This window comes from Colobus angolensis, unplaced genomic scaffold (genome assembly GCF_000951035.1).
Source record: "Colobus angolensis palliatus isolate OR3802 unplaced genomic scaffold, Cang.pa_1.0 Scaffold279, whole genome shotgun sequence".
Lineage (NCBI taxonomy): Eukaryota > Metazoa > Chordata > Mammalia > Primates > Cercopithecidae > Colobus > Colobus angolensis.
In genome coordinates, this window is record NW_012116032.1 from 1,113,056 (window position 1) to 1,137,712 (window position 24,657).

At 38.5% G+C, this 24,657-nt stretch overlaps 1 protein-coding gene and 1 long non-coding RNA gene across 2 annotated transcripts in view; one reads left to right on the top strand and one right to left on the bottom strand.

Moving 5' to 3' along the window:
• Positions 1-15,757, top strand: part of LARP7 (La ribonucleoprotein domain family, member 7) — a 20,431-nt gene extending 4,674 nt beyond the window's left edge. The window contains exons 3-15 of the mRNA XM_011948364.1: positions 2,620-2,675; positions 2,846-3,049; positions 4,367-4,467; positions 4,590-4,673; positions 4,805-4,969; positions 5,047-5,143; positions 5,212-5,562; positions 5,655-5,799; positions 7,542-7,693; positions 8,473-8,591; positions 11,085-11,244; positions 12,117-12,208; positions 15,416-15,757. Of these exons, the coding sequence (XP_011803754.1) occupies positions 2,657-2,675; positions 2,846-3,049; positions 4,367-4,467; positions 4,590-4,673; positions 4,805-4,969; positions 5,047-5,143; positions 5,212-5,562; positions 5,655-5,799; positions 7,542-7,693; positions 8,473-8,591; positions 11,085-11,244; positions 12,117-12,208; positions 15,416-15,496 (1,770 nt within the window). The 5' untranslated portion in view covers positions 2,620-2,656 and the 3' untranslated portion in view covers positions 15,497-15,757. The remainder of the gene's footprint in view (positions 1-2,619; positions 2,676-2,845; positions 3,050-4,366; positions 4,468-4,589; positions 4,674-4,804; positions 4,970-5,046; positions 5,144-5,211; positions 5,563-5,654; positions 5,800-7,541; positions 7,694-8,472; positions 8,592-11,084; positions 11,245-12,116; positions 12,209-15,415) is intronic.
• On the bottom strand, positions 4,724-6,675 carry LOC105516250. Its single transcript, XR_001002458.1, has 3 exons — positions 6,626-6,675; positions 5,428-5,480; positions 4,724-4,982 (listed from the first exon to the last, which is right to left on the bottom strand). It is a non-coding gene; the product is annotated as an uncharacterized LOC105516250 (long non-coding RNA).
• Positions 15,758-24,657: the final 8,900 nt, after the last annotated feature.

Here is a 24,657-nt window from a genome sequence, read left to right on the forward strand (position 1 = left end):
CTCAGCACTTTGAGAGGCCCAGATGGGCGAATCACTTGAGGTCAGGAGTTCGAGACCAGCCTAGCCAAAATGATGAAACCCCATCTCTACTAAAAACAAAAATTAGCCGGGTGTGGTGGCAGCTGCCTGTAATCCCAGCGACTTGGGAGGCTGAGGCAGGAGAATCACTTAAACCTGTGAGGCGGAGGTTGTAGTGAGCCAAGATTGTGCCACTGCAGTCCAGCCTGCACAACAGAGACTCCATCTCAAAAAATAAAAAAATAAATAAAAAATAAAGTAATAATTCCAGGTAGTAATAACAGGATACAAGGATAAAAAATAGTGACTGAGGCGGTGGACAGAGTTAAGGTCAGCAGGGAGAGAATATTTTAGATTGAGTGGAAAGAGTAAGTCTCTCTTAAGAAGTGATGTTTGCCGAGACCTAAGTGTACAAGGAAATAATCCATACAGATATGGTAGGGAAAGTCAAGGGAGCAGCAAGGGCAAAGGCCCTGAAGTGAGAAAGGTCTTAGCATGTTTAAAGAACCAAAAGATGGTTGTTATGTTTGGACTGAGCCTGTTGGCAAGAATTATGATAGATGAAGTTAGAGAGATCCCCAGGCCAGATTATATAGGGTCTCGTCAATCATAGTAAGGTTTTTGGACTTTATTTTGAGTATGATAAGAAACCTTTGAGTTGGGTGCGGTAGCTCATACCTGTAATCCCAGCACTTTGGGAGGCGGAGGCAGGTGGATCACTTGAGGTCAGGAGTTCGAGACTAGCCTGGCCAACATAGTGAAACCCCATCTCTACAAAAATTAGCTGGGTGTCATGGCGCAAGCCTGTAATCCCAGCTACTTGGGGCAGGAGAATCACTTGAACCCAGGAGGCAAGGGTTGCAGTGAGCCGAGATTGTGCCACTCCACTCCAGCCTGGGTAACAGAGCGAGACTCTGTCTCCAAAAAAAAATAATAGAAACCTGGCCGGGCATGGTGGCTCATGCCTATAATCTCAGCACTTCGGGAGGCCGAGGAGGGCAGATCACCTGAGGTCAGGAGTTCGAGACCAGCCTGGCCAACATGATGAAACCCTATCTCTACTAAAAATACAAAAAAAAAATTAACCGGGCGTGGTGGCACATGCCTGTAGTCCCAGCTACTTGGGAGGTTGAGGCATGAGAATCGCTTGAACCCTGGAGGCGGAGAGTGAGACTCCATCTCAAAAAAAATAAAAGAAAGAAACCTTTGGAGGAGTTTGTGTAAGGAATTGGCATGATCTGATTTACATATTTAAATGATAAATTCTATCTGGAGAATTGATTCTAAGGGAAGAAGATTAGAAGCAAGCAGACTAGTAATAAAGTTCTTGTAGTTGTTCAGACAACACAGTAGTAGCTTGGACCAGGTGCTTATGATGGAGGAAATGATAATTATTCATATTTGGGATATATTTTGAAGTTAGAGCTAACAGAAATACTGATGAATTGACCATGAGATGTAAGGAAAAGGGAAATTAAGAATGATTTTAGGCCGGGCATGGTGGCTCATGCCTGTAATCCCAGCACTTTGGGAGGCCAAGACAGGTGGATCACCTGAGATCAGGAGTTCAAGACTAGCCTGACCAACATGGTGAAACCTCGTCTCTACTCAAAATACAAGAATTAGCCGGGCGTGGTGGTGCATGCCTGTAGTCCCAGCTGCTTGGGAGGCTGAGGCAGGAGAATCACTTGAACCCGGGAGTGGAGGTTGCATGAGCCAAGATGGTGCCCCTGCACTCCAGCCTGGGTGACAGAGTGAGTTTGAGACTCCATCTCAAAAAAAAAAAGAATGATTTTAAGACTTTTGCCTTTTCAGCAATTTTGTAATTGGTGTTTCTGAGATAGGGAAAATTGGTGGGAGGGGGTTGTTAGCATTTGAGAGTCCTATTTTGAGATATCCTTTAGATAAACTAGTGGAGGTGCCAGGTGGACAGTTGAATATTGGAATGGGGAGCTAATGAGAGAAGATAGATTTGTAAAGCCTCAGCATAAAGCCAACAAGCTTAAAGCCAGGATCCTCAGAAACAATGACTGTAAATGAGAAGGAAGCCCAGGACTGAGTTCAATTTAGGCATCATGTAAAGGTGTAGGGCACAGTAGGAGAGATAGGGTAAAAGGAAATTGAGAAACTGAGATTGCAAAAGGAAATTGAAAAGGAGGAAAACGCCGGGCGTGGTGGCTCAAGCCTGTAATCCCAGCACTTTGGGAGGCCGAGACGGGCGGATCACGAGGTCAGGAGATCGAGACCATCCTGGCTAACACGGTGAAACCCCGTCTCTACTAAAAAATACAAAAAACTAGCCGGGCGAGGTGGTGGGCGCCTGTAGTCCCAGCTACCCGGGAGGCTGAGGCAGGAGAATGGCGTGAACCTGGGAGGCGGAGCTTGCAGTGAGCTGAGGTCAGGCCACTGCACTCCAGCCTGGGCGACAGAGCGAGACTCCGTCTCAAAAAAAAAAAAAAAAATTATCTGGGGCTGGGGGCGCGGTGGGCGGGGGGATTGTTGCAATGGAGAGTGTCCAGGTCCCTTCATCTTACACTTTTCATTTACTGCCTTAAAAGTGCAGCTTAGTGAGATAAAGGTGTAATTGTTATATTATTCTAGGATAATCTGGCCTTGCATTTAAAAAAAAAACTAAAGCATGATCCCTAACATAGGAGGTAAATTATTTTTTAATTTACTTTATTAAATATAAAAATAAATATTCTGTTTGTCTTCTCACAGCCAAATGTGAGTCCATTTTTCTCTCAGTAAAGGCTAATCTAAATATTTAACTATATTAGCTATTGTGGTTATTTAAATATTTACCTCTTTTTCTTATAATTCACAGGAATGGAAACTGAAAGTGGAAATCAAAAAAAGATAATGGAAGAAGAAAGCACTGAAAAGAAAAAAGAAGTTGAAAAAAAGAAACGGTCACGAGTTAAACAGGTGCTTGCAGATATTGCTAAGCAAGTGGACTTCTGGTTTGGGGATGCAAATCTTCACAAGGATAGATTTCTTCGAGAACAGATAGAAAAATCTAGAGATGGATGTAAGTTTGCTTCAGTAAAGGAACCAACTTTTAGATGTGGTTACCTTTAAATTTATTTATAAAATAGTATATCTATATATTTTTTTGAGATGGAGTCTTGCTCTGTTGCCCAGGCTGGAGTGCAGTGGCATGATCTCAGCTCACTGCAACCTCTGCCTCCTGGGTTCAAGTGATTCTCCTGCCTCAGCCTCCCGAGTAGGTGGGGCTAAAGGCACGCACCACCATGCCCGGCTAATTTTTATATTTTTAGTAGAGATGGGATTTTACTATGTTGGCCAGGCTGGTCTCGAACTCCTGACCTCGTAGTCTGCCCACCTCGGCCTCCCAAAATGCTGGGATTACAGGTGTGAGCCACTGCACCCAGCCTAAAATAGTATATTCTATAATGTGTGTATTCATTTCTGCAAGTATATTCCTTGTAATCTGTTTTAATTTTTATTTAGTGAATGACAATCTTCTAAATATTTAGACTGTTGGTAAGAGTTTAGGCTATATTAAATAAGCAGTTTCATATCAAAGCTTATAAGTATTTTGGGATTTAATTGCTTCAATAACCATTTATCATGTGTAACTCGAGATGAGTGCTATACTTTAGTTCATGCAAGAAGGCATTTCACCTAGCTCAATGTTATTTTTTGTTTCACATTTTTTGAGGCAGGGTCTATCTTTTTTCCCTAGGCAGGAATGCACTGGCTCCATGTCTGCTCACTCCAACTTCTGCCCCCACCTCCACCCCCTAGCCCCACGCAAGCGATCCTCCAACATCAGCCTCCCCAGTAGCTGAATACACAGGCAAGCATTGAGCCACTGTCCCCAGTTGATAAATTTCAAATGACCAAACCATGTGCTTGTAGGATGGGATCCAGACATCCTCTTTGAATGTCTAGATATTGCTAAGCAATAAAATCTCAATCTGCAATTACATACACTAAGATGTGTCATTTTAGGTATGCCAAATATGCAATGCCATTTAGACCCTCACACAACAATACTGTTAATGGACAAAGTCTCTGTCTCCCAGGCTGGAGTGCAGTGTGATCTCAGCTCACTGCAACCTCTGCCTCCTGGGTTCAAGCGATTCTCCTGCCTCAGCCTCCAGAGTAAGCTGGCATTGCAGGTATGCGCCACTACACCCAGCCGAATTTTTTGCCAGGCTGGTCTTTAACTCCATCCACCTGCCTTGGCCTCCCAAAGTACTAGGATTACAGGCATGAGCCACCAAGCCCAGCCTGAGGGGCAGGTTAAATTGTACCGAATTGAATTAATCCTGCTGACAGTGTACACTAACACAATTATTAACTTTTTCATTTTCGTTAGATGTTGATATATCACTACTTGTGTCTTTTAACAAAATGAAAAAATTGACTACTGATGGGAAGTTAATTGCCAGAGCATTAAGAAGTTCAGCTGTTGTAGAGGTAAGAATTAAGAATGACTGACGTTACTACATAATTATAGTTTATAAATAATATTAACGTAATGATCATTATATTATTATAGTTTATTATAGTTTTATTAATGTAATAATACTCTTTTAAAGCTTGATTTGGAAGGCACCAGAATCAGGAGGAAAAAACCTCTGGGGGAAAGACCGAAAGATGAGGATGAGCGCACGGTGTATGTGGTAAGCTTAAGAGCCCGGGTCCCCAGTCAGAAACTGGCACAGAAACAATGTAATTAACTTAAAAATTTATTGACATTCTGAAATATAAGGATTGTGAAAAACTATTTAATATTGCTTTTAATTTATCATAGGAGTTACTTCCCAAAAATGTTAATCACAGCTGGATTGAAAGAGTCTTTGGGAAATGTGGCAATGTTGTTTATATAAGTATACCACATTATAAGTCTACTGGAGATCCAAAGGGATTTGCGTTTGTGGAATTTGAAACAAAAGAGCAAGCAGCAAAGGCAATTGAGGTAGGTCCAGGTCCTAAAAAAAAAAAAACATATGTAGCAAGTATTAAAATAGTAAAACTTTTTTGCACTCATTTCAGTTTCTTAACAACCCACCAGAGGAAGCACCAAGAAAACCTGGCATATTTCCTAAAACAGTGAAAAATAAGCCCATTCCAGCCTTAAGAGGTGTGGTGGGTGAGTATTTTTCAATATTTAAGTAGATTTAATTGAAGTAAGATAAACTAACGATGGCACTTTTACAGAAGAGAAGAAAAAGAAAAAGAAGAAGAAGGGCCGAATGAAAAAGGAAGACAATGTCCAAGCCAAAGAGGAAAATATGGACACAAGCAACACCAGCATCAGTAAAGTGAAAAGATCCAGACCCACATCTGAGGGCTCTGACATTGAGTCTACTGAACCCCAAAAACAGTCCTCAAAGAAAAAGAAAAAGCGGGACAGAGTTGAAGCATCGAGCTTACCTGAAGTCAGAACAGGCAAGAGGAAGAGAAGCAGCTCTGAAGATGCAGAGTCCCTGGGTCCCCGATCAAAAGTAAAGAAAATTACTCAGAAAGACATCATTAAGGAACCTTCAGAAGCTTCCAAGGAAAATAGAGGTAAACTGCAAGGTTTTATTTAGATAAGTTAAGCTTCTGTTTCACCCATTTCACAGCCCCAAGTCTTAACTGGCTTTTTTATTTATTTCAAGATATAGAAATCTCTACTGAAGAGGAGAAGGATACTGGAGATTTAAAAGATAGCTCTCTCTTAAAAACAAAAAGGAAACATAAGAAAAAACATAAAGAGAGACATAAAATGGGAGAAGAAGTTATACCATTAAGAGTACTATCAAAGTAAGTCTGTGGTTTAAATCCTGTCATTGGCTTAACAATCCATCACCATTGCTAAAGTGCAATTCCAATTTATGTTCAACAGAGTTGCATATTAGCAACAGTAGTGGCCTGTAGCAAAGAACTGCACACAATGTGGGCGTTAACGCAATCGCTGATTTAAGTAGGAACCACCACACTCAAACATGGAAGCACTTATTTTTGTCATACCACAGCAAGTGCCTCCATGTTAAAGTAGAGGGGGCACCTTAACAGATTTAAAAATACAAAATAAAGCTTAAATAAATGAGAATAAATAAAATCCTTTTCTAAAAACCTTATAAAAATGTAAAAGGAAGACTTACCATCACCAAAACATGGAAGCACTTACTTCTTTAGTTTCAAAGCAAGTACATCCACGTTTAAGTGGTGGGAAGCCCAGTCTTGGACAAACTTAGAATCCTTTAACCTGTAACAAGCTTAATAACCTTGAAACACAGTAACAAAAAAAATTAACAAAAGGTATGCTGGCTTGGAGACACCTCCACTGAAACATGGAAGCACTTACTTTTGTTTCACACAGCAGGTACCCCCATGTTAAAGCAAAGGGGATCCCTTCAACCTCTTAAGGAGAGTGAAGTTAGTATGTTCTGTTTTGGAGAAGTTAGTTGGATTCACTCCTACTAAAACATGGAAGCACTTACTTCTTTTAAAGTCACAGAAAGCGCTTCCATGTTAAAGTTGAAGGGAGCCCACCCACATACAACTTCTTTGGACTTGAGAGTAGTAGTTAAAGCTGAGGAGAAAGAAAACAAAATGGCATACCTTTTGAAGAAAAATATTTCCTTACCTTCCTGAATTAGTTCCCAAAGATTGCTGTCCTCCTCCAGAAGGGTAAAAGGCAGGGACTTCAGCCACTTCTATTTATACTATTCTTAACTCCTGAATTCCTTTTGCCTTTTTATCTCAGAGAATCATTACAAGGGCCTTTTGTTATTTTAATGTATCAGCTCTCAGGGAATGTATGATCCTGGGTGGGTCTGGATCCTTTTTTTTTTTCTTTTTTTTTTTTTTTTGAAGTATACAGATGTCAATGTTAACAGCTAAAACCATTACCACAAGATATCTTCCTCTTTTAAAAAAAAAAAAGGAAAATCTATCTGCTTGTTTGATGGCGTAGATTAGGGTAACAATGAGTGCTCCCACTAAGCCAAGAGAGGCATTGTGTTTCTATCTGGAGGAACTCTAGCTGTTTGAAGAAACATCTACATGTTAAATGTATGTAAATAAATAGATTGCTTCCATGGGGTGTTTTGTTCTACTTAGAAATTCTTCTTGATTCAAGTAAATACTAAGGAATGTTATCTCTCAAATTGGAAGCAGTTTAACAAATCTTTAATCTCGCGCTTTTCCCACAGAGATGACTGATTTAGTAAATGTTACTAGTTAAGGAATCAATGCTAAAATTTTACTTTTATAAATTAAAATACTTCAGACACACTCAAAAATGTAATTGGCAATCTTAAAACATTTAATCTGAATATTAGGGGAAGAGGAACTCCCTTAGCTTATTTGCTAAATGTCTTTAGAACCCAGGAAATGTTTTGAATATGTGTTTAAAGAAACAAGAAAGTTGGGTGGAGGAGTTACTCCAAGTCATTGTGAATGTATATATTTAGATATTCCCATATTTACTTTTTATATTTTTTTTTATTTTTTTTTATATTTAGTCATCTGTTATCACTATTTCATTTCTTTCCTTGCAGGAGCGAATGGATGGATTTGAAAAAAGAATATTTAGCATTACAAAAAGCTAGCATGGCTTCTTTAAAAAAAACAATATCCCAAATAAAATCAGAGTCAGAAATGGAAACAGACGGTGGAGTACCTCAAAAGACTGGAATGAAAAATGAAAAAAGTAAAGATCACTGATAGTTTTGACAACGTTGTAATGTACTTATATATGAAAATGCTATCTCTGAGTTGTTACAAGATAAACTTTAGTTTTAAAAAACTTCATTATTCTGTGTCATTATTACAACAATTCTTGATTTGTTAAGTTATCCAGATATGTTACTTACTCTTGATATAAAAACATTTAAAAGGCTCATTTAAAATAATTTTTTAAATAACCTGAGTTTTCTCTACAGTTTTCATTTAAGCACATGAGTGCAATTGGTAGACTGAACAAGTTTGTAGGAATGAAGTTTGTAGTTTCTCACCTGTAATTTCATTCTGTAGTATGAACCACAAGCAGGAATAAGTTAAAGCAAAATTCTTATGAATTCAAAATTAGGATACATTTTAAATTATCATTTCTTGTAAAAATAAATGATGTTCACGTTGGAATAATATATTTAAAACACAGTATCCTATAATTTTTTTTTTAACTTTATTGAGTTAAAATTTGCTGTTCCTTTGTGCAGGGAGAAGGTGCAAACTTAAAGACTTTACCAGTGCTCTTCTAGCAGTAACAGTTTGCATGTAGAATAATAAAAACTTTCTAGATTTTATTTCATGGTACTTTGAAATAAGCAGTATGACATATAAAATAAACTTTGTTTATTTTAAAATTAAATATGTTTTAAATTATTTAAATCTGCCTTAGGAATTATTCTAAGATAGTCCTCCCAAGTATTAAATTGTTAAGTGTAAGAGATTTAGTGCTGGTCTTCTTTTTCCTTTTCTAATCAACAGCCAGCAGTGAAGAGTGTCCCACCCAGGAGAAAGTTAATGCAACAGGACCACAGTTCGTGAGTGGAGTGATTGTGAAGATCATTAGCACAGAGCCTCTACCTGGCAGGAAACAAGTCCGGGTAATGATTTTGAGCCCCTAGGGTATTTGTTCCTTTCTTCTCTTAACTTCCCTGTGTGATAATGTTTTGAATATGGAAGATAAAACAAATCAAATTAGAATTTGTATCTCTATGGTAAACTACCTGTACAGTTTTAATTCCATGTAACTCTTAGGTTTAATTTTGAAGCAAAAACTAAAGACTGAAATTCCTCACTGAGTCAGTTTTATAGTAAGGACAGTTTAAACATCCTTCTTTATAGGAAAATTGTAACTTTTGCTTATTTTTGTTGGCACTGATTTTTTTTTTTTTGTATTACCTATGTGCTGATTGTCTTTAAAATTGTAATTATTTTTGAAGACCTATAGAAATCTTACACACATGTGCCAAAAAACCCATAGTTCTATATAATTTATGCTACAAATTGCTGTACACACAGGTTTATAATCTTTTTTTCGTTTTGTACAGTCCATCTTCTATAGCCTTTTATACCACACTGGTAGCAATACTTCTTTCTATTAGGGAAAGTATATACTTTTATGTGAGAGTACCATATCTTATTTACCCTTACCCTGCCTGTCACCCATTTAATTGAATCCTTTTCTTTTTAAAAAGTGTGAAATGCTCTGTAACATACCACATATTTTAAGTATTTTCTTATACTGACATTCATCATCACTTAGTATGTTGTTTTGGTTTTACATAGACTCATCAGTCACAGGTTTTAACTTGAATATCATTGAGGTGGTTGTTTATCTGTAAGCACTCCTTATCTGAAATGCTGTCCTACAATCCTATAGCTGTCACTAAGAAACAAATTTTGATTCTCTTTCCAATATTGGTTAAGGATTTGGCCAAATCCAAATTGCTATTACCAGCTTGCATTTCAGGAGACAGCTGAAAATTGAGGGATGTAAATACTGCTCTGGTTAATCAGATTGCAAAACATTTCATTAAAAAAATTACTCAGTTATTTGTAATCACTAATTAAATAACTTTTATTATTTAAATGGTAACTATATCAATTACAAATTCATCATTTATGATCATCAAAATCATAAAATCAATCCCTGCATTAATCCAGTTAGTAGTTACTTACATTTTGCTGAAACAAAAACTGAGCTGTGATGGTGGTTACAGCTGTCTGTGACTTGCCCATGTGATTACTAGGCTAATTTGTCCTTCTATGGGTTTTAAATTCTAAGGGTTTTAAATCAAGAGATTAGCCTGACATTATAATGGATATTTAGTAAATATCTTTTGAGTTGTAGTAATTGAATATGCTCAGAAGTCAGTTATAAAACTCATTACTAGTACTGAATGCATTCAAATTTCAACAATACTGAATTTTTTACTTGCTTTATATCTAAATTTGGTACTAATTAATTAGATAAAGAAGTGGGAAGGACTAGCAAGTATATGTCTCTGTAGTTCTTTTTTTTTTTAATTCGGCAAACAGTTACTAAATGCCTGTTTTGTGCTAGTTTGCTGAGTGTTGGGATGAGTTAAGATGTAGTCCCTGGCTTCTAGAAATTCATAGATTTTATTATATATTTTTTATTGTTAACTGATAAACTTTTCTTATTCTATGATGAAATAATACTCCCAGGTATTGGTCAATTCTTTCCATAAATCAAACATCTAAAAATTCGACATTTGAACATAATCTAAATTAGTTGTGTCCTGAAAATGTAGGTTAAAACTAAAGTGAGGCAAGATAAGAAAGATTTTTTTTTCCCCTATTTAGGAATCTCCAGTTATTTCTTTAGCTTTGTGAATGGAAGTTGATGAATTAGGAATTAGTGTAACATTCCTGCATAAATGCATTGTATACTCTGTAAAACCTGCTGTGAAAAAAAAAAAGTTGATTAAGAATGCAGGAATCTGGTTAATTTACCCTCACAGCAGGCAGTGTAGGTAAAACTTTTCCTTGCTGGGTGACCACAACTTGTTTAGAAGAGGTTGCTTAGGTATTTTTTTCAGAAAGTAAGAGCTCTTGAACAATTTGGAAACCTACTATCTTAGGTTCGGTAAAACTGTTTTTCATGAGTTGTTATTAAAAGTTGAGTGATTTGTACACATATTTTAAAGTCATAGTGATTTTCTGCAGGTGAGTAAAAACAAACCTCCCTTAATCCTTTTTTTTTTTTATTTTATTCCTTATACTAACTACTCCCAGATGTGAACCTTTCCTGATTTGGGGGTTGGGGGACACTATTTCTGCTTTCTGCTCTACGAATCTGTTGTCCTTATAGAATATTCCCATTCTAGTTCAGATTTTAAGGTTGTGATTTCGAGAAAATAAAGGAAAATAAATTATTAGAGTTGATATTATTCAAATCTATTTTTAAGAACATGCTTTACAAGAAATGTTTGATACAGGATATTTGCTCCTCATTAGTCTGCAAAATGCTTTATTTACATAATATATTCTGGCATAACCATTGGAATAGTTTTAGAATTATTGTGAAACTTTTTAAATTTTATTTGTCTGTCTACTTAATTCTAATGCAGGATACTTTGGCAGCAATCTCAGAAGTTCTTTATGTTGATTTGCTAGAAGGGGATACAGAATGCCATGCTAGATTTAAAACTCCTGAGGATGCTCAAGCAGTAATAAATGCATATACAGAAATTAACAAGAAACACTGCTGGAAACTCGAGATCCTTTCTGGTAAAACTTCATAGAAGTTTTTTTTTTTTTTTTGTAACCATCCTTATTGTGGGTAACATTTTCTGAGTTTGGCTAATGAAACTAGTTTTGTTTTTGTTTGTTTGTTTGTTTTTTTGTTGTTTTTTTTTTTTTTTGGTCTCACTCTGTCTCTCAGGCTGGAGTGCAGTGATGTGATCTCAACTCAATGCAACCTCCACCTCCCAGGTTCAAGTGATTCTCCTGCCTCAGCCTCCTGAGTACTTGGGATTACAGGTGTGTGTTACCACGCCTGGCTAATTTTTATACGTTTATTTTATTTTTTGAGACAGAGTTTCGCTCTTGTTGCCCAGGCTGGAGTACAATGGTACAATCTCAGCTCAGTGCAACCTCTGCCTCCCAGGTTCAAGTGATTCTCCTGCCTCAGCCTCCCAGGTTAGCTGGGATTACAGGCATGTGCCACCTTGCCCAGCTAATGTTATGGTTTTAGTAGAGACGGGGTTTCTCCACGTTGGTCAGCCTGTTCTTGTCTTGAACTCCCGACCTCAGGTGATCTGCCTGCCTTGGCCCCCTGAAGTGCTGGGATTACAGGCATGAGCCACTGCACCAGGCAATTTTTAGTAGAGACGGAGTTTTGCCATGTTGGCCAGGCTGTTGTCGAACTCCTGACCTTTGGTGATCCTGCCTCCTCGTCCTCCCAAAGTGCTGGGATTAGAGGTTTGAGCCACCGCACTTAGCGAAACTAATAATTTTTTTTCTATTCTGTAATATGTATAAAGTAGCATTAAATATAATCAAAAACTGTCCTAGTTCTGTTATTGAGAATATAATGTCTTGAATATGGTTTTTCAGATAGTTCTTCTTTTCATCCATCAGAGTTTTTGTTTGTTTTTAAGGTGATCACGAACAAAGGTATTGGCAGAAGATTTTGGTTGATAGACAGGCAAAACTTAATCAGCCTCGGGAAAAGAAAAGAGGCACTGAAAAGGTAATTGATTCATTTTTGTTTTTTTAGACTCAACTTTCTTTGAACATTTGATGCCAAAGTCAGTACTAGGTAGTCATAAAATGATCTTAGCTTTGCTATTACCTAACAAAGATTTACTGAGTATATACTATGTTTTAGGTTGGGAGGAAAAAGTCATTTCTCTAGATTTCAAAATGTGTGGAATTGTTTTTCTCACAAGGATACATAATTGTAATTTAGAGTTTTTCTTTTTAACTAGTGATACTTTAACAATCTTGATTTCTGGTTGCTATGTCTTGTAGTTTGATGGTAAATGATTATAGAAAGATTATCGTAATGGTAAAAACACAACGTATTTAGAATGTAGTTTCTAAAGATAGGAAGCTCCACAGATAAGATGGAGAGACTTTATGCATAGTGTTTCCTATAGCAATGATAAGCTTTATTCCTCTTTCTCTAAGATAGTCAGTAGGTAATACAAACAAGCTTAAATAATTTAAAGCAAGCCCCAGCCAGGTGGGTGGATCACGAGGTCAGGAGATTGAGACCACAGTGAAATCCGGTCTCTACTAAAAATACAAAAAATTATCCGGACACGGTGGCGGGCACCTGTAGTCCCAGCTGCTGGGGAGGCTGAGGCAGGAGAATGGCATGAACCTGGGAGGCGGAGCTTGCAGTGAGCCGACATTGTGCCACTGCACTCCAGCCTGGGCGACAGAGCAAGACTCCGTCTCAAAAAAAAAAAAAAAAAAAGCAAGCCCCTCTTTCAGTAATTTTATTTTTCTGTCACTCAAAATGATATTATAAAAGTGTAAGAAAAAAGAAAAAGATGAACTTCCTTTTTTGTTAGGTAAGTGCTTTAAAAGTCCTATTTCCTGTAATCTAAGCTTGTTGATTTGGGGTCATATTTATTTTTTTAAAAAAAATTTTTTTTTTTAAGTTAAAAGGCAAATGTTTTTCATCAGCCTTCTTCCATTGCCCAGAATTTATTGTGATTTGTGGGGAGGTGTCTTACTGGTCTTTGTGAATTTTGTTTCCTTGAAAGGAGACTAAACTTGCTGTGGTGAGGAAGCCTCCTGTGCTTCCCAAGGATTCTTTCAGGGATATGAGGTGTTAATTTCAAAGCCTGTTTGAGATTATTTAAATGTTAAAATCACTAATCCAGAACTGGTAACTGAAGTGAAGTCACTTTGTTAAATAATACCCTTCTAATTGCTGTGAAATTTCATTTAAATTTTATATATTTTTAAAACTAGGAATAAATCATTTATTTTTCATTTCAAAAATTTAGAGCTCATCTTTGACTAGGAAATTTCTTAAATTGAGTTGGAACACAATTCAGTTATGATGTCAGGATTATTGTTAACACAGTTTGTTAAGTAGCTATGAAAGTAGCAAGTTGACTCTCCTGAAATGAAATGGAGGTTACCACCCAAAGTAAGTGCTGTGCAAAGCTTGTTGGAAAAAAGGAGTAGACCATAATTAGTTTAGCCAACTTGTTTGCTAGTTAGTTCAATTAATGTTTTTTGAGTGCCTTGTGTTAGGCACCATTCTTTTAACCTCGGGTAAAGCCATGAATCACAAAGTCCTCTACTTTCATGAAGCTAACAGATAAACCATATAGTTTAGGTGATGACCAGTGCTAGACAGAAAAATAAAACAAAGTGTATTGCAGGAGAACGTTATATCAGCTGAGGTTGTCTGGAAAGCTGTCTGCAAAGGTGATGTTACAGCCAAGACCCGTAGGGAAGTGAGCGAGTAAGCCCCAGTAAAGTTTAGAAGTGTAGCTTTTCAGGCAGAAGCAAAGAAAATGCACAGACCATAAGGGAAGACTGTCAAGGACTAGAAAACCAGTGTAGTTGGAGTACTAGGAGCATCTTAGTAATTAATGGGAATTGCTTAGAAAAAAACTAGTAGAACATCAGTGAATCTGTCAAAAGGTTACATAAATACCTTACTGGCATGACAGCCCAATATTTCTACAATAGTATTGTATTTGGCCCATAATTGAGTAAAAGTAAAAAAATTATTGCTCTTAATATTCACATTATGGGGCCGGGCGTAGTGGCTCATGCCTGTAATCCCAGCACTTTGGGAGGCTGAGGCGGGTGGATCACTTGAGGTCGGGAGTTGGAGACCATCCTGGCCAACATGTTGAAACCCTGTCTCTACTAAAAATACAAAAATTAGCCAGGTGGCACACACATGTAATCCCAGCTACTTGGGAGGCCGAGGCAAGAGAATCACTTGAACTTAGGAGGTGGTGATTGCAGTGAGCCACAATGGTGCAACTGCACTCCAGCGTGGGCAACAGAGCGAGGCTCTGTCTCAAAAAAACTAAACTAAAATAATATATTAAACATAAGTAAATAAAATTAGTGATGTCTCACAAAAGATCAAGAAGATGAAGGAAAAGTCTGCCAAAAGGGATGTCTCCTAGTCATTTTGCTAGCCTAAATCTTTGTAGTATGCCCTATCATTTTGAACAAATTGGTAAAAATAGATAACAGCTACTAGAGACAGAATGAAGCTTATTTCTCTTTGGCTTTTAAAACATTTGAATTATTTTCTGTATAAATTACTGATACTCAGCAGGTAGAGGCAGAATTTATAAAAATTTGTGAACAGCAACGTGGGTATGATAGAGTTCTAAACATCTTTGGATTTTAATTCACCTCAATGATGAATAATAGGTTTTTAGTTGAATCTAAAAGTGAATTGCTTCCAATGGCCATTATGGTACCAAACACTTTAAAGCTATTTAAATGAATACTCATTAGAATCTGTATTTTTAAGAGGAAAAGATTTGCATTTACTCCAAAGTTTAATATTTTAACTTTTTTTTAATCAAGGAGGCTTTTGGAATATTTTAGACATTTTAAACAGTCTTCTTTATTCTGTGTAATTTCATTTGCCTTCCTTAAATATATTCAACAATTTATGTTAGGGTATAAGAAATAGGTAATAGTCAATAGCCTTAATAACAGATATGATTTGTAATTGATTCGACCTGAGCATAATTATCTCATTTGTCATCTTGCTGTTTTTAAAAAATTTTCATTCAAACTGATAGCTGTGAAGTTTTTTCTAGTCGTAATTTTGTGTGTGTGTGTGTGTGTATGTGTGTGTGTGTGTGTGTGTGTGTGTGTGTGTGTGTGTGTTTCTTTTTTGGTGGTTTTTTTTTTTAAGTATCCAATGCACTCTAATTTCTGATTTATTTCTCTTTAGTTAATCACCAAAGCCGAAAAGATTAGACTGGCAAAGACTCAACAAGCAAGTAAACACATAAGATTTTCTGAATATGATTGAAAAAAAAACAGTTCATCTCTTAATACTTCACAAAATACTTGAGCTGTTCTTGGGATATTCACTTTTATTATGGTAGCACTGCATAATGAATGTGTTTTTAATTAAAAGAAATATCTTTGTTCCTCAACTTGTAAATAAGACTTTTTTTCTAGAGACAAATACGATGTATACCACAATTTTTTCTTAAAACATTTTATTTGTTGAAATTATCTCAGATGTTGATGTCAGGTGATTTAGTAAATAAATGTGTTTTGAACATTATTTGGAAATGTGTTGATTTTGCTTTTATATTGTAAAACCAAAACATAATTGCAAAAATAACACTACATGAATATATATAAAATTTAGAGAAATGTTTAATACTGAACTCTCACTGTACTTAGTAGTGTAACTTGCAATACCTTCAATACCTTTTCATGTTGATTTATACAGACATGTTTAATATTTCGTTGTATTCATTCCACTTGGCCTATCTGCGCTTCCATTGAACAATAGACTATAGGGATTGATTCTAATTAAAATGTTAAATTTTAAAAGAGTTGAGTTTATTTTTCATAAATCAAGTTAAATGTTTTATTTTGGTTAGACAAAATAAAATATACTAGGTGCTCTGAGCGCAAGAAGGAAAAAATACAGGAATCAACCTTAGGCAGAACTGAGCTCTGTTATTTTATTCAGGAAAATCACAGGAGTGAAATATTTAAGGCCTTCCCAGAATTGAATTTGCTGGGTCCATACAGGACTGGCATCTTAATCTCTTACCAAAATCTCAAGGAAGTATTGTGGACAGCCATGGAGTTAATTTCACTGGGCTACAAACCAAATCTTGGATCTGTCAGCTTTATCCAAAATTGGGGTCTTATTTGGCCACCCCCTTCCATGGATTGTGGAGAGGCTACAATCAGGATCTGTTCACTTCTATGAGCCAGATATTTAAGGAGATTGGCCATCTCACTCGTTGGAGTGACAGCTAATTGCTACCAAAGTAAGTACCATGGCAAGTTCCCACTCACCCACTCCATGAAGTTTTTCTCTCTCCACAAAGGAAAGCTAGCATATGCATTTTCATGGAGGAGAAGGAAGATGTATAAATAGTTGCTAAGCCCTATTATGAGGATTATGACTAAAGATGCTCCGGTAGATCAGAATATCAGGAGTAAATTAAGGTTTTAAGAATTCAATGGATGTCAGTGAGGAATGTCTTAAGGCAACATGGAGATGTTACCGAGTAAAATTTCAGAAATCCTCCCATTAGCAGTTTTTAAAACGATCATTCGGCCGGGCGCGGTGGCTCAAGCCTGTAATCCCAGCACTTTGGGAGGCCGAGACGGGCGGATCACGAGGTCAGGAGATCGAGACCATCCTGGCTAACACGGTGAAACCCTGTCTCTACTAAAAATACAAAAAACTAGCCGGGCGAGGTGGCGGGCGCCTGTAGTCCCAGCTACTCCGGAGGCTGAGGCAGGAGAATGGCGTAAACCCGGGAGGCGGAGCTTGCAGTGAGCTGAGATCCGGCCACCGCACTCCAGCCCGGGTGACAGAGCAAGACTCCGCCTCAAAAAAAAAAAAAAAACGATCATTCAACAAATATTTATTGAATATCTGCATTTGGACATTGTAACACTTGGAAAACATTGAACAAAAGAAAGATTCCTCACTCATGGAGTTTATATTCCAGCCGCAGATACAGACAGTAAACAAAAATAAGTAAATTACACAGTTTATTAGAAAATGACAAGTCCTAGGAACAAAAAATGCAGGGGAAGAGAAACCCTATTCATTCGTTAGTTCTTTCTTTTTTGAGATGGAGCTTCCAGGCTGGAGTGCAGTGACATGATCTTGGCCCACTGCAACCTCCACCTCCCAGGTTCAAGCAATTCCTTGCCTCAGTCTCCCGCGTAGCGGGGACTAAGGCACATGCCGCCACTGCCAGCTAATTTTTGTATTTTTAGTAGAGACGGGGTTTTGCCATCTTGGCCAGGCTGGGCTTGAACTTCTGACCTCGTGATCAACCCTCCTTGGCTTCCCAAAGTGCTGGGATTACAAGCATGAGCCACCGCGCCTGGCCTCATATTTTTATGTTTTAATTCATTTAATTCAAAGAATGTTTATGTAGTCCCTGGTATATATCAGACACTGACTCTTTAAACATTAGAGATACAGAGGAAAGGTCCTTGCCCTTGAATTTACAATCCCTTAGTAAAGACAGACAAGTGAATACAGTGTAATTATAGTAGAGTGTGATAGGACAAACGTCACTCCAGATGACATGAGATGCATTCTGTAAGTAAAATCATATTTCTTCATGACCTTTCCAAGTCCCTGTTGAACCTGTCATCTTTTTGGTAAATTCTTACTGAATTACTGTGCTTAGCACACAGTAATTACTTAGTATTTGTTTAATTGAATTAAGTTGAATATGTACTTCATGATGTTTCCCAAGTGCAAATGTTTAGTTGCATAAAGGTGGGTTGTGTTTTCAAGGTGCTTATGCTTAGTATTCACATTTCCTTTTTTTTTCAAGTACCTGCTCTGTACCTATCCTTGTACATGTCAGTGGGATCTGCTTCTTTAACTGCAAAACCAATTTTATTATTTTTTTCCTGAAGATCTGCTTGTTGAGCAAGCAAAACTAATTTTATTTAATCACCTTCCAGCATCTCAGTATCACTTTCACAAATAAAACTTTATGGGCCATTGTCTGAATTGAGATGTGCTACCAGTATAAAATACACACAGATTTTTTTGGAAAAATTGGAAAAAAATTACTAATTTTTTCATATTGAATATGTATTGAAATAATATTGTATTAAAATATATTATTAAAATTAATTTCACCTATTTCTGGTTAATTTTGTATGTGGCTACTAGAAAATTTTAATTGCTTATGTAGCTCACATATTTCAATTAGACAGTGGTGAGTTGGAGGAACCACATTGCAACTAGAATCAATGGCAGTATTTAGTGTAATAGCTTATGCTGACTCACAATTACTGAATAAATTGGGAATATCAAAAGCTTATATCTTTGCACAAGGCTTAGCTGATGCCAGAAAAAGAAAAAAAAAAGTTATTTTGTCCTCGAATCCATTTGATAAGCCTCATGCTTTGTTATCTTTTGACTCAAAATAGATCTGGATTTGTATTTTCCTGTTTCCCGCAGTATGACTATATAAAATTGTCAGGACGTAAGGAGTTTATTATTTTTCTATACTTGAGGAACATTTTGTGGGATTATTTTAAAAGTAACTGCTGAATTATATATCTGCCTAGTTTTATTTTAATATCAAGAAAATATGTACTAAAATTGGCTGAATATGTATTTTTTTTGAGACGGAGTGTCCCTGTCGCCCAGGCTGGACTGCAGTGGTGCCATCTCCATTCACTGCAAGCTCCGCCTCCTGGGTTCACGCCATTCTCCTGCCTCAGCAGGAGTAGTTGGGACTACAGGCGCCCGCCACCAGGCCCAGCTAATTTTTTGTATTTTTAGTAGAGACGGGGTTTCACCGTGTTAGCCAGGATGGTCTCGATCTCCTGACCTCGTGATCCACCCACCTCGGCCTCCCAAATTGCTGGGATTACAAGTGTGAGCCACCGCGCCCAGCAAGGCTGAATATTTTTAAATTAATCATAATATCCTAGAAGTTAACTAGTGAGGCCAGATGCCGTGGCTCACGCCTATAATCCCAACACTTTGGGAGGCCAAGGTGGGTGGATCACCTGAGGTCAGGAGTTCAAGACCAGCCTGGCCAACATGGCGAAACCGCATCTCTACTAAAAATACACAAATTAGTCAGACGTGGTGGTGCACACCTGTAATTCCAGCTACTAGGGAGGCTGAGGCAGGAGATGTGCTTGAATCCGGGAGATGGAGATTGCAGTGAGCCGATATCGTGCCATTGCACTCTAGCCTGACCAAGAGCAAAATTCTGTCTCTAAAAAAGAAAAAAAGCAGAAGTTAACTAGTGAATGTATTATGCAGTTGATTGAGTTTGAATCTAATAAGTATGGCCAAATAATGTCCATTTTATGGTGCTTTATTTAAAGTACGAACTCCATTACATCTGTTCTAACACAAATTTCAGCCCACGAATTAAGGTATACATAAGATAACTTTATTTTATATAATTCAATTTGATCTCGACAAGGCACAGTGGCTCCCACCTATAATCCCAGGACTTTGGGAGGCTGAGGCCAGGATCACTTGAGGTCAGGAGTTGGAGACCACCTTGGCCGACACGGCGAAACCCATCTCTACTACAAATACAAAAATTAGCCAGGCGTGGTGGCATGTGCATGTAATTCCAGCTACTTGGGAGGCTGAGGCAGGAGAATGGCTTGAATCCAGGAGACTGAGGCTGCAGTGAGCCAAGATCACACCATTGCACGCCATCCTGGGCAACAAATGTAACTCAAGATTTTTTTGTTGTTGTTAAATCAGGGTCTCACTCTGTCACCCAGGTTGGAGTGCAATGGCTCAATCACAGCTCACTGCAGCCTCTAACTTTTGGGCTCAAGCAATTCCGCTGCCTCAGCCTCCCGAGTAGCCAGGACTATAGGTAGGCGCCACCATGCCTGGCTAATTTTTGAATTTTTGGTAGAGACAGGGTTTGTCCATGTCTGCCAGGGTGGTCTCAAACTCTTGGCCTCAGGTGATCCGCCTGCCTCTACCTCCCATTGTGCTGGATTACAGGCATGAGCCACCACGCCCGACCTGACACTCTGTCTCAAAAAAAAAAAAAAGAAATATCACAGTGCATGCTATACAGGGAAATGAGTAATGATATTTGTATATATGGATGAATCAGTTATATATTTGTAACAATTACATAGTCATTTAAATATGCAAAAGCACAGAGCTAAAAATAAAACTAACCTAACTAATCACTTTAGGCTTGTTTTTTTTGTTTGTTTTTGAGCAGAGTCTCCCTCTGTTGCCCAGGCTGCAGTGCAGTGGCACGATCTCAGCTCACTGCAAACTCCACCTCCTGGGTTCAAGCGATTCTTCTGCCTCAGCCTCCCGAGTAGCTGGGTTTACAGGCGCATGCCACCATGCCCGGCTAATTTTTGCGTTTTTAGTAGAGATGGAGTTTCACCATATTGGCCAGGCTGGTCTCGAACTCCTGACATCGTGATCCACCCGCCTTGGCCTCCCAAAGTGTTGGGATTACAGGCGTAAGCCACCACCCCTGGCCCTCACTTTTTGTTTCATAACATTTAATTAAGTCCTACAAAAAGCTATTGCGTTGACAAGTATCTTTTTAACTTCTTTTTTTTTTTTTTTTTTTTTGAGACGGAGTCTCTCTCTGTCGCCCGGGTTGGAGTGCAGTGGCCAGATCTCAGCTCACTGCAAGCTCCGCCTCCCGGGTTCACGCCATTCTCCTGCCTCAGCCTCCTGAGTAGCTGGGACTACAGGCGCCCGCCACCTCGCCCTGCTAGTTTTTTGTATTTTTTAGTAGAGACGGTGTTTCACTGTGTTAGCCAGGATGGTCTCGATCTCCTGACCTCGTGATCTGCCCGTCTCAGCCTCCCAAAGTGCTGGGATTACAGGCTTGAGCCACCGCGCCCGGCCGAAAACTTCTTATTGAAGTAAATCATGTATACCAAAAACTGTACAAAAAGTGTACCAAAGATCTATGAAATTTTACAAAACAAATGTACCTGGGTAACTGCACTCAAATCAAAAACAGATTACTTCAAGTCAAAGATGCACATCAGGGGGAAAAATAAGAAACACATCATTAGCTGGGCAAGTTGGCACATTCCTGTAGTTCCAGCTACTCAGGATGCAGAGGCAGAAGAATTGCTTGAGACCAGGAGTTTGAGACAAGCCTGGGCAACATAGGAAGACCCGGTCTCTTATTTAAAAAATTAACCAGGCAAGCCGGGTGCAGTGGCTCATGCCTGTAATCCCAGCACTTTGGGAGGCTGAAGCGGGTGGATCATGAGGTTAGGAGATGGAGACCATCCTGGCTAACACAGTGAAGCCCGTCTCTACTAAAAATACAAAAAAATTAGCCAGGTGTGGTGGCACGTGCCTGTAGTCCCAGCCACCAGGGAGGCTGAGGTAGGAGAATCGCTTGAACCCGGGAGGTGGAGGTTGCAGTGAGTCGAGATCGCGCCACTGCACTCCAGCCTGGGTGACAGCGAGATTACGTCTCAAAAAAAAAAAAAAAAAGAAAGCCAGACGTGGTGACACATGTCTGTAGTACTAGCTACTTGGGAGGCTGAGACTGAAGGATTACTTAGTCTAGTAGTTGGAGGCTACAGTGAGCTATGATGGTTCCACTATACTCCACGCTGGATGACAGAGTGTGACTCTTTCTCTGAAAAACAAACTAAAATTATATCAGCCTTGGAACTGATTGGAAAAATGTGATGGCCAGGTATGGTGGCACATTCCTGTAGCATCCTACTCAGGAGGCTGAGGCAGGAGAATTGCTGGAACCCAGGAGTTCAAGACCACCCTGGGCAATATAGGGAGAGTCTATCTTTAAAACACACACACACACACACAAATGCCCAGGCACAGTGGCTCACATCTGTAATCCCAGCACTTTGGGAGGCTGAGATGGGTGGATCACCTGGGGTCAGGAGTTCAAGACCAGCCTGGCCATCATGGTGAAACCCCATCTCTACTAAAAATATTTAAAAATTAGCCGGCATGGTGGTGCATGCCTGTAATCCCAGCTACTCAGGAGGCTAAGGCAAGAGAATCACTTGAACTCAGGAAGCGGAGGTTGCAGTGAGCTGAGATCGCACCATTGTACTTCCAGCCTGGGCAATAAGAGTGAAACTCCATCTTAAAAAACCCCACAATGAAACAGATTATTATCAGCAACCCCTCATTCAGTCACTTTCCAAGGAAGAACTCAACAGAATAGATTCGTTGTATCTGATTTATGCTTTATGTAAAAAGAATCATACATTTAGATGATCTTTGGTGTCACTGGTTTGCTCATTACAAGATTGTTCCTAAAAGAAAAAAAACAAAAAATCCATCAAAAAAAGACTATTTACATGATGATATATTTACACAATGAAATACAATACTCAGCAGTGGTTATGATTGACGTAGAGGCTGGGTCCCATGGCTCATACCTGTAATCCTAGCACTTTTGGGAGGCTGAGGTGGACGGATCACTTGGGGTCAGGAGTTCAAGACCAGCCTGGCCAACATGGTGAAACCCCGTCTCTACTAAAAATAGAAAAATTAGCTGGGCGTGGTGGTGGGCGCCTATAATCCCAGTTTCTCAGGAGGCTGAGGCAGAAGAATCACTTGAACCCAGGAGGCAGAGGTTGCAGTGAGCCGAGATCCTGCCACTGAACTCTAGCCTGGGCAAAAGAGCGAAACTCTGTCTTTAAAAAAAAAAAAAAGATTGAAGTGGAAAAAAGATGTTCCAATTCAGTACATATGGTATTAGCCCATCTAGGTAAACATATTAAGGAGAATATATCTCCTTTTAAGAAGCATATATCATATATGTGCTGTTATATACATTAAACACATTTCAGAATAATATAGGAAATTAACAGTGGTCCCTTTTTGTTTTCTTTTACCACATAGGAAGTCCAAGTTTATAACAGTTGCTTTGATGAAGAACTGAAGCAAAGATGGAAACTTTTTTTATTTTAGTATTTGTGTCCTGTTTGTATATTTTAGTAAAAATGCATTATTTTATTTAATGTATTTTAAGTAGACAAATGGAAAGTTGAAGAATCTTTCAAATACAATCTTCATATTTCATATGAAAGCCTTTGTTTACAACCACACAATAAGACGTTGGCCCTTGAACCTAAGGTGCACTGTTGAAAAAGTATATGAAAATTCCAGGAGGAACCGGCAACCCACTCAAATGGTTTGTTTTAGTTTAGAATCAGTTCATTTTTGCAGTCATCATTTTCAAGCCCTTAAAATAAAATTGGACTGGTAATTAGTATGCATATCTATTACTCAGGAAATCCAAACAGTTTTAAAAGAAAAGAATGAAAAAAACAGAAAAGAATGTTTGGGAGCTTTAGCTACCATTACTAAGGAAACCAACTCTATTTGCCCTCTCTAGTTTTAAAAAAAAAAAAAGCCACAACGTTTGATAAATAGTAAGGTAAAAAAGGCTGAATGAAGGAATGAAAATATACTTGTAAATTATCTCAAGTACTGACAAAAGTATAAAAATATAATGACCTGAAAGTTCTAGTTAGAAATTACTTTCCCTATCATTTCAATTACTCAATAAAAATTTATTGTAGAAAAAAACATAAGAACAAAAAAGAGAGGCATCAAAATTCTATACATGCTATTACAGTTTCATAACTTCCTTTGTTTACTGAGGGGTACACTGTAAAAATTTTTCTTTCAAAAAGCATTATCCCCTCGAAGTCAGGTTTTTAATCTGTAAAATAGAGATAATATTATCTACCGTCTCACACACTCTTGGCAGATAGTAATCACTCAACTGCTAGTCCACTGCACCTATGTCTCTCTCTAAAATAGCATTCTTTTTGGTTTTGATTTTGTTTTTGAAACAGGGCCTCTCTCTGTCACCCATGCTGGAGTGCAGTGGCATGATGATGGCTCACTGCAGACTCGACTCCCTGGGCTCAAGTGGTCTTCCCACTTCAGCCTCCCAAGTAGCTAGGACTTACAAGCACAAATACAACATGCCAGGCTAATTTTTAAAATTGTTTGGCGGAAAGTCTCTCCCTGTGTTGCCCAGGCTGGATGACAATGATGATGATGATGATTACTATTATTATTTGTAGAGATGGGCTCTTGCTTTGCTGCCCAGACTGGTCTTGAACTCCTGGGCTTAACCTATCCTCTCACCTTGGCATTCAAGAGTGCTGGGATTGGCTGGGCGAAGTGGCTCATGCCTGTAATCCCAGCACTTTGGGAGGCCCAGGCAGGCAGATCACCTGAGGTCGGGAGTTCGAGATCTGCATGACCAACATGGTGAAACCCTTTCTCTACTAAAAATACAAAATTAGCCAGGTGTGGTGGCACATGTCTGTAATCCCAGCTACTTAGGAGGTTGAGGCAGGAGAATCACTTGAACCTGGGAGCAGAGGTTGTGGTGAGCTGAGATCGCACCATTGCACTCCAGCCTGGGCAACATGAGCAAAACACTGTCTCAAAAAAAAAAAAAAAAGAAAGCCAGACGT